Below are 10,632 nucleotides of genomic sequence, written 5' to 3'. Positions count from 1 at the left end.
TGTGTGTGTGTGTGTGTGTGTGTGTGTGTGTGTGTGTGCGTGCGTGTGTGTGTGTGAGAGTGACAGCAAGAGTTAAGCCTCATACTGCCGTGTAACAGCTGGTTGACGAGTGATGCCCTAGATTTTTACACCTGCCTGGCGGTCATTTGAAAGCTATTACAAAGTTTATGAGAAGCTAATACGAAGCTTCAGCAGTCTGAGTTAAACAAATAAAGTGGTTTTTTTTCTGAAATGACGGCCTTCTTGTCTTTCTCCCTGGTTCTTTGCTGAGCTGCAGTGGGGGACGATAACACAAACAAGGGATTATGTACTAAAAAGTCTTATACTGTGGAAAATCCCCACTTGATTTTACTAACTTAAACTTTAAGCCTCATAATTATTCATTACTTTAAAAAAAAATGTTGTCCGCCATCTCTTCCATTCACAACACATTAAAAAGGAAACTCTTTACGACCAGTGTTCACAATTACAGCTCCATAGGTAATCTCATAAAAACATATTTGATGGTAGTTTGATATTTCAGACTCTTTTTAATCTTTTAAGGATAAAGCCAGACCATGTACTTGGTGCTGTCCCACCAGCAATAGTCTACACAGGCATACAATGAAATGAATGAAGACTGCACAGATACAATGTGCCTGTTGATGTGTATGAGTTCCGTCAGACCCTCTGAAATAACACTAACGTCACCCTTCTCTTCCCCTCTTCTCGCCTCTATAGTGCAGTGTCTGGAAATGACCACTAAGCGGAAGCTGATTGGCCGGCTGGTGCCGTGCCGTTGTTTCCGTGGTGAAGAGGAAGTGATCTCAGTGTTGGATTACTCCCACTGCAGCCTGCAGCAGGTCCCAAAGGAAATCTTCAGCTTTGAGAGGACTCTGGAGGAGCTCTACCTCGACGCCAACCAGATTGAGGAACTACCCAAGGTAACGCCCCTGAACCATATGTTGATCCCCTTTCTGCTGTATCTTGTCTCCAACCTCAAACCTCAAAGCCCAACTTGCTAAACATAACTTTTTGACTACCTGGACCAAGGCCAGTCAGTCAACCCTAATGTGGTCCTTGCAAAACCAAAGTTAAAATCCATGGACTAATAGAGTGCAGGGATGACGTATGTTTGTAGGCCAACCCTGAAGTTAGCATTGCACCGGTTCCCTCGTCAATAAGCCAATGGGATCTTTCCATTGCAGAAAATAAGGTCCATTGCAAATAAAAGTTTATGATACTTACACTTTTGTACAGAAAGACACAAAAGAACACCAGTTATGATTTTTTACTCATTTCCTGGTTCTAAGACTCATTTCTGCAGCACCCGGGTGGCGCCAAGGCCATGCTGGTCCTTAAACAAAAAGGGTTCATCCTCGGAGTCAGTTCAGAGTCAGTGAACATTGCAGCTTCATTGTACTTCGTCAGCCTCAGGCGTACTTTAACTGAATGCTAACTTTTATAATTTTAAAGTCATTGGGACTCTTCCCCATGTTCAGCATGACTACACAAAGTTTAAAGTCAATCCATTCAAAAAGCGTTGAGATATTTTATGCTGGACAGCTGTGAAGATACACAGTTTCGAAATTTCTGGACTTTGCACTATACACTATACTACAAGCTGTAATGTTTCCATACTACAAACACACTAGACATCATCGAGTGACAGGAAACATGGGGTGAACGAGAGGCATCCTCAGCCACCCGAGACTTAGAAAGCCCCTCGCGTGAGCAGTAATGAGGCAAAATGCCCTGACAATATTTCAAAGAGAATTACAGGTGCTGTTTATGGGAGCGCTGTCTCCTGTTATTGATATCCTGTCCTGGTTTAAATGACAGAGGTGGTGAATTGGATTTCTAAATATAACCTGCATAAATGGAGACAGCCTAATAGGGCTGAGTAAGTGGGGAGCCCGACTTGCATTCAACAGACAAAAAGCGTGTATGTTTATGTGTGTGCCAAGATTGTATAAAGGCTGCCGCGGCTGCCAGAGTGATTGGCCTTTATGTAAGTGAGTTGGAGAGCTCCTGAAGTGTGTGTGAGTGAGGGATTGTGTCTTTCAGTGTAGAGGCGTGTGGCCTGAATCACCTGGCCACCTTTCCATGTTTAGCTCTGTCTAGCTCTTTGGCCCTGGTGTTCCTTTTGTTTTTGCTCTTGACAATAGTGAAGAGGTGTCAGGCGGGACAGAGTAAATGTGGCCGACACATTTTTTTAGATTGTTACGGATGAAGACATCGTGCCCATCTGACTCTTTCACAGGAACTTAGCTGACCTCAATTTTAAAAAACGGCAAACCGGATTTCATGTTAGTGGACGAGAGAGGCCGGCAGAGAATACCGGCCAACGGTAACGATTGCAATAACATCCAAAGTTGAAATATTTAAACTTTTTGCTATCTTCCGCAATGGTATTTAGAATTGGATGTTATGTAGCTCCCTCACACCGGAGAAACTTGTTTGCATTAGAATACAAGAGAAAGCTGCATTTTATCGCAATAGATTTCAATGGTAATTTGAACATAACATGGGACAGTTGTCTGGGGGACGGCCCTTTGGTCCAAATGCCCATTATCCCAAAACCCCAATAGTTCTAAAAATGTATTTTTGGCCTGAAGGCTCAATTAGTCTGATGGCCCGTTACACGAAAAAACGAAAGTCCACTGCTCCGAAAATACACACTTCTGCCAGCCTTACTACTTTCCAGACTCTGTTAACATATTGCTGAATTTAACAGATGATATATAAATCATAACCTAAATTGTAACGTATGGTAAGTATGACTCTCATAGAAAGACTTTTAATTTCGGCTGATTTTAACTTTAACAGCTCTTCTGTGAACGGAGTCAAATAAATAAGAGTGGGCTTTTGTTTTCGGGATAAAGGGCCGTTGGACTATAGGCTTTAGGTCCAATAGGACCAGCATTTTTATGCAGCTAGCATAAAACAAAAAGAAAACGTCTTGATTTTTGCGATTTAGCCTTGTTTGTTTGTTTGTTTGTTTTTTGTATTTGTAGCATTTCTAGATTTGGATAGCATTCCCGTTCATGTCAGTGGTTTAGTCTGTTGTTTGTGTTTTTTTTTAGTATGTTGTTTCAGCCTGTCAGTACTCACGCCTACATCTTTCATTGTAGTTTGGGTTTTGTCCTGAGGGGCCACCGTATATTGGAGATTAAATCTGCATTATTCATTGAAAAGCATCTAAAATGGCAAAACATTATGTCGTGCATGACTCCAGCTGACTTCCTGGCTTTCTGTACTTCTGTATCTTTCTACTAAAGGTCTGTGTGATTCTGCCAACAGACTATAATAATCCATTGTTTCCCCTCTGTGTTTCCATAGCAACTCTTCAACTGCCAGGCCTTGAAGAAGCTGAGCATGCCTGATAACGACTTGTCCAACCTGCCCACCACCATCGCCAGCCTGGTTAACCTCAAAGAGCTAGACATCAGTAAAAACGGTAAAAAATCCTCTCTGTGATGAAAAGATGACTGATTCAACCTGATCAAAGTAAAACTCTATTGAAAACTCACTGGCCCTCTCAACTGCACTGCAAATTACAACCATGCCCAGATACAGTACAGTGTATGGAGAAGAGCAGGCAAGGAAACAAACAAGGGTAGCACAGATCTCGAAAAGCTGAACGCAGCCCAGAATGAAAATAATAATCACAATTATCTCACATCCAAAGTAATATGACAGGATGTGATGATGTCTGAATACTAGTTGCCTGTCTTTATTGAAATTCACTCCACAAACACATTTTGTCTTCCCTCTCTGTGTCTCTCTCTCTCACAGGTATCCAGGAGTTTCCCGACAATATAAAATGCTGTAAAGGCCTGTCTGTGGTGGAGGCCAGTGTTAACCCGATCACCAAGTAAGACACAAACACTCACCTTGTGGTATAACTTACTCTTGTCATGACCGCTGAATCCCTTGGAATATCCGGGCCTGTAGTTTGATGGCAGCTCATTTGAATGTTTATCTACAGCACTGACTCTATCATCCTACACATATACATATCTCAAACAATAGGCTCATATGTAGTCTCTTTTTCATTGAGGACCAGTTTGTAGTGAGGGTGAAACACTGTGTTCCATGTTTTGTTGATAGCGCCAATTGAAACAACCGGTTTGAATGGACCTGGACTCAGTTCAAGATGTAATGGATTGTTTGATGCATCTGCCATGTATTTAGCTGTTTGAGCAGATTTGTCCCTGTCAAGAGATCGACACTAGTCTTGTTTTTTTCTGCTTTTCCTTGTATTCCAGTCTATGCATTTAAAGCACCACAGCGGCACTTCATATTTGACAGTAGTTGGCTGCATCCACAGACCCTTATACCATACAACCATATACATCCTATTGGCTCAGCTATGACTAGACCAGGCATAGAAGATATAATTCCTACAATAAAGTGCTGATGTTGTTCACTATTGGAGCATCAGGTGTTATGATAGTAATTGCTGTTTTGCTGTCGTTGGTGTAATGTCCATAAAGCACAACTGGACTCAACCACACAGTAAACTGCAGACATACAAGTTTCTTTTACTGTGTGTGTGTGTGTGCAAGAGATGAGTCATCTACAGGCTGACAGCAGCGAGCTGTTTTACAGGGTTGTATGGGAACATATTTGAATCCATTGTGTCCCTTTAAGGATGTACATTTTCTTTTTCTTTCTTATTCTTTTGCATTTGTTCTTATATTTACTCTCTCTTCCAGACTCCCAGATGGTTTTACGCAGCTCCTGAATCTGACCCAGCTCTTCTTAAACGATGCCTTCTTGGAGTATCTGCCGGCTAACTTTGGCAGGTAAAGTGATGCATGTAATTGTTAGTGTGTGCCTGGTCCTGAGCATTTGTGTGTGACTTTGTTGGATGAGGTGTTTTTACATATTTCAGGCACCACAGACTCTAATTCAGTCAGTGCCGCTAGTATCAATTGTAAAGGGTCCTCATGAAAAATATGGGTACGTCCAGGTTTATCATCCTTTAAACTGTGCTGTGCTGCACATGATTAAAGGATGTGTAATTATTCAAAGATGCTGAGCATGCCCGATAGGCCTGAGGCTTAGTTCTTCTATAGACATTTATCTTTGGAGCATTTTTTATATTAGGGCCAAGTTTTCATTTCTCAAAAAATATTAGTCTATTCCTCTATCCATTCTTTCCTCATCCTATTATCCCATTAATATATACTTCCAAGCACTTTGTGAGGGTCACTGTATTGTGTATTTTGTTCATTGTTGTCTTAATACTCCATTTCCAACAAGTTACTCTGCTGGTTTTATTCAGTTATTATGAGTGAGGGCAGCTGATACTGGTTAGTTTGAGATGAAAGACATTTCAAATGAACTCCTGTGGAAGCTCATATGTTAAAAGTACTCTAAATTGAAACACTTTCATGGAGCTGATCATCTATAATAATGTGGAGTAATCTTTGGTACTCACACATTACCGATCAATTATTATCTATCATTATATCACTGAATAGGAAACAATTTCTCAAGTTAAAATAAGGATAAATGGGGCCTGTTTTTTTGCCACATTTTCTGTTATAACAACTGTTGTAGTAAGAATTGTTGCAAGAGAGAATTAATAAAGTATTTTAAGCTTTTGTTTATGTGTCTTCTGTTTTTCAGACTCTCCAAACTACGGATCCTGGAGCTCAGAGAGAACCACCTGAAGACCATGCCAAAGTAAGAATCACTGCCATATGAGAAAAAACAAACAAAAGAAAAAGAGAGAGAGAGAGCGAAAGAGTTAAGACACAGAATTTGAATTTTATTCTTTATGCACAACTGAGTGCAACTGTACACACACACACACACACACACACACACACTCACACACACACACACACACACACACACACACACACACACACACACACACACACAGATGCTTCATGATATTACCGAGTGTATGCTTGCTTTCCCGGGTGTCCAGATTAAAACTATATTTATCAGGACAGGTGGTGTTGAATACTGATAAAGCCTGTTATAACAGTAATGTGTTGGTTCTGTCAGTTTTAAATGTCTCCTCTTTAACATAACAACTAACAGAGATAACTTTCAAAGTTGTAGAGTAACTACCCTAAAAGTATAACCACCAGTGCACAATCCCCATTGCATTATGGTTTAGTGCTGATTGTTGAGGAGCTTCCTAATCAACATGTCAGATGCATTTTAACTCAAACCCAAGGTAAAGCTGTGGCCATCACTACTCAAGCTTTTTCCCTAAGATTCAAAAAGATGTTCAGGAGTCACATGATTGCTTTTCCAAAGCTAAAAAAAAGGACAGCAATGTGTTCGAAATGTAACGATAGAACATCTGAAAAGGGAAGGATGTAGCTTTAGTAAACATTACTCCCCAGGAAACTGTACCACACTTGCTAATATTTAGTTTTTCTTTCACGAGCATTATGAACGTTGCTAACACGTGTTAATCTTTGAGCACATAAGCGTGCGTCCTAAACACTCCCACCATGCGAGGACAATAGTTGGGATGAGACACTAACCTGCCACAACCCAATAATAAAACGATTCTTCTGAAGAATCTTTGTTTTCTGTAGAGAAGACATCACAGTTGATACTGTTTTGTGAATGCGTTGATACTTTGTCTTTCATATAGAGGAGCACTTGGCATTCAGTACACTATATGCTCAAGCCAATGTGGGCTTAAAGCAATTTGCAAAACTTTCATTTTTAACTGATTCAAAGGTTTCTTTTGTTACTGTGAACTGCTGGGTGGCTAATTGCTAAGATGCTAATATGCAATTAATTATAATAATTGGAATAAGAGTAAAAATACAAGTTAGAAAAAAGGCAAAGTTTAAAAATACATACAGAATACATGTAATGTAAGTAATACAATGCTAAACTGTATGTTTCGCTGGTGTTTTGTTGGTGTTTTGTTGTGCTGTGCAGTTTTTCATTTAATAAAAGTATATGCTGTAATGTAATGTAGTTGTGCTAATCAGAGTATTCTCTCGCCTCAGGTCCATCCACAGACTGACACAGTTGGAGAGGTTGGATCTGGGTAGCAATGAATTCTCTGAAATGGTGAGACTGATTGTATTTTGAAATAAAGCATATATTAGGTGTTTGAATATATATGTTTGACATGGAGATTATCCTATGATATCACAGAAAGTTCAAATGTGAGCGTCTTAGTCATCATTTACCAGATATTTATTACTAAAGCGAAGGAGGAATCCAAACAGAAACACAGATGCCGTGTCCTATTCAAAGTTCACATTTCATGAAGTTCACATGGTCAATCCTCTGTGGGCTGTCTCACCGAGGCCGGAGCAAGTTCAGCCTACTGTCCTTCAGTCGGACCCTGAAATGGGGCACAGTGACATGATGGAGGAAGAGGGGGTTGGATGGAGGCGAGCAGGATATGACATCAGGGTCGGACAGGAAGTTGACTTTGACAGGACTAGATTGGCTACATGGTCTGGTTCCTGGCAAGGGAGAGAAACCAATGAGAGAGAGACTGCCAGTCTCACCCACTCCACCGACATTTGAAAACAAAATAATAATGTATGCTAAAGACTTGGTCTGAAGATGCGCTAAAGTTATTATTATCTGTACATGTTCACATTAGTGCTGAGATGGTGTCCTTTGATGTTAATGAATAATTCAGTTGTTTTCATACAAGTAGCTGCATAACTGCATATTGATGCCTACGTGGTATGCTGATACTGATTCCTCTGTTTGCATGTTAGCCGGAGGTGTTGGAACAGATCCACAACCTCAGAGAGCTGTGGCTGGATAACAATTCTCTACAGTGTATACCAGGGGTAAGAACACGGACGCGTTACTTTAGTAACGTTTTTATTCCTTTTGTGTATTTTTTATCTTGTATATTGTTTATCGTTGCTGTTGTTCGCTGCTGCTGGCTGGCTGAGGGCTACCGAACGAAATTTCGTTGTATCACTACAATGACAATAAAAACCTCTTTATCTTTATCTTTATCGTATCTTTCAGCTCTTACAGGGACAACAAAGCAGCCCTGGAAATATTTAGATGACACTTTCTTTCAGATATTCTGCTTATCTGTCTTTGCTCTGTCTTTCCGGCTGCAGGCGATAGGAAAACTTCGTCAGTTGCGGTACTTTGACTTAGCTAAGAACCGCATCGAGACGTTGGACACGGAAATCTCAGGCTGCGAGTCCTTAGAAGACCTGCTGCTGTCCTCCAACATGCTGCAGCACCTCCCTGACTCTATAGGTACACACACAAACACATACACACATGCACACACAAAGACCCAAGTTGATGAAGCTGTAGCAAAGCATTTAAATTCCCACCTATTTAGTTCCTGATCGGGCAGTGCAGTAGACTGCAGCAGAGGATTGTGGTTGTACTGGAAATATCACAAGTGAGAGTGGTTCTAGCTGTGCGAGAGTGGTGTAGCACAGATAACTGAAAAGTGTAATAAAGGATAAAGGCTGGTGTTATTCTATCTTTTTCTTACTGGAAACAAATCCCATGAAAAGACCAAAAAGAGAAGGTGTAAATCTAAAACCATAGACACTTTCAGTAATTTACTAAAGCAGCTGGACACGGTCGTCTTATGAAATGATACTCAAACAGGAAGACATTTTGCAATTGTTTTGGGCTATTTTTAGACTGATTAATATGCATTTTGTTGCGCTGGGGGATATTTATGTGCAGCAGGTTGGTGTATGTGTGATTGACACAAAATAAATTTTGTGCTAATGAAAAAACATGGCACTCAGTGCAACCGTGTGGCTCATTAATGGGTCTTTAATAGTTTTTGGACAACATTGGAGCTTTATTGTGAAGAGGAATGAGCTACATCACGCTTTGGCAACACTGACAATAACCATTAGTATGAACCAATCATCGTTTGTTTTAGTCTTTTAATGGAGTCACAAGAAGACTAAAATAGAATATTGCCAACTCTATACTTCACTTCTACTTTTGTCAGAAAATTGTTCTTCAAAAGGGGCATTTCAGAGCTCAGCGTATATTCTTTTGAAGAGCATATTTGTGTTTGTGTGTCAATGTGAACGTGTCTGTGTGTATGCATATTGTGCAGGAATGTTAAAGAAGCTGACAACATTGAAGGTAGATGACAACCAGCTGACCTCACTGCCTAACACCATCGGGAGGTAAGAAACACACACACACACACACACACACACACACACACACACACACACACACACAAAATCATACACAAAAAGAAAAACGTACAATAAAGCCATGTACACTTTTGCTTTTTTTTTTAAAAAACACCTTCAACAGTATTTTGTCAGATTTTCTCAGCAGGTTTATCTTTGGTGGGTTGTTGTTTTCCTTGTTTATTGCTGTCAGTTGCTGTGTTGTTATGCTGGCTCATGATTGGGGGGGTTCTGTGTGTTGTGTTTGCTGCGTTGCCGTGGCATTAGTGCGAAGCCCAAGCAAGGGTGAGTAAAATTAGCCTACTGGATCCAGGGGTGCGTTCAGAGACAGATAGATGTTCAACTGCGTTACAGATACAAACACACAAGCTCATAACTGCATGGGATTGTGGGAAACTGCATGCAAATTACATGCAAACATAAACTTTAAATATTTTTAAATATTTGAATACAATCTACATTCTAAATTGAACATGTTCAATACCAGCCCTGCTCAAATCTGCAGGGTTGAGATGCAAATGATTGCATTTAAAATGATTAGAGTGATTTGATTACAATAATTCTTATTATAATCCATCACAGTCCAGATTCAATCACATCAACTTTTGAAAAGAATTTGTATTAACCACAAACATGTTTTAATTCAGAAGCTTTGTCAATTAGTTTTTTGTTTTTCATTTTCTGTATACTTTTGACGTTGCTTACGATCATAACATTCTTCTCACTTTGCACACTGCAAATAAGAACTCCATGATTGATAGACTTTGGAAGCATTTCAAACCAAACAAGGCCTCTGTTCCTTTTTTCTGTTTGAAACAGTTGAGTAGTGACTTGGATAATGCTGCTAATTATTGTGTGAATCAGTTAATCTGTGATGGATTACTTTCTCCTCAAGACTATTTAACATCCAGTGACATATAACAGACTTAAATGCCACTCTTTGCAACACATTTGTATCAGAACGCTCTGAAAACCTTTTGTCTTCCTGAACAAATCCCGGGTTTTAGCCTCAATAAGTAACACTGTAGATCCATTGCTTCCTCACTGATTAAAACAAAAACACCTGAAATGATCATTTTCTTACCCCTCTAGTTTTTAATTGTTACTTACTTATTTTGAATGGGATCATATTTCTACGCCTCTGGTTCTACATCTGAGCAACTCTACATTCCTAAATAAGATATTATTTTACATTACTAGACAGATACGTGTATGTTTCTGCAGAATTTATGCCTTTGTGCCTCAGCCAATAGTACATGCTATTCCCCTCTAGCTGCATCAGTGCAGTAGGATATATACTGTATACTGTATGTACACAGAGCTGAATCAGTAGTTATGTTTCTGTACAATAAGCAATGCAGTAACTTTCATGGGAAGAGCAAGTACATTCTCATTTTACTTTCAGCCAGTAATCGTTTCAAGGCCATAACTATATTGCAGCTATAGAATTAGGCCACAATAAACATGCATACGTACTTACACCAGGTAGCTGTATAGA

The 10,632-nt window shown here is 39.8% G+C and overlaps 1 protein-coding gene across 1 annotated transcript in view; it reads left to right on the top strand.

Moving 5' to 3' along the window:
• Positions 1-632: 632 nt before the first annotated feature.
• The window catches only part of lrrc7 (leucine rich repeat containing 7), a 33,083-nt gene continuing 23,083 nt past the window's right edge, over positions 633-10,632 (top strand). Inside the window, exons 1-10 of the mRNA XM_076087891.1 lie at positions 633-923; positions 3,322-3,439; positions 3,778-3,856; positions 4,701-4,790; positions 5,620-5,676; positions 6,978-7,041; positions 7,710-7,784; positions 8,070-8,214; positions 9,050-9,122; positions 9,402-9,419. Coding sequence (XP_075944006.1) covers positions 633-923; positions 3,322-3,439; positions 3,778-3,856; positions 4,701-4,790; positions 5,620-5,676; positions 6,978-7,041; positions 7,710-7,784; positions 8,070-8,214; positions 9,050-9,122; positions 9,402-9,419 — 1,010 coding nt within the window. The remainder of the gene's footprint in view (positions 924-3,321; positions 3,440-3,777; positions 3,857-4,700; positions 4,791-5,619; positions 5,677-6,977; positions 7,042-7,709; positions 7,785-8,069; positions 8,215-9,049; positions 9,123-9,401; positions 9,420-10,632) is intronic.

Source organism: Anarhichas minor, unplaced genomic scaffold, assembly GCF_050575085.1.
Source record: "Anarhichas minor isolate MPS153535 unplaced genomic scaffold, ASM5057508v1 ptg000010l, whole genome shotgun sequence".
Taxonomy (NCBI): domain Eukaryota; kingdom Metazoa; phylum Chordata; class Actinopteri; order Perciformes; family Anarhichadidae; genus Anarhichas; species Anarhichas minor.
This window is presented reverse-complemented; position numbering and strand designations above follow the sequence as displayed.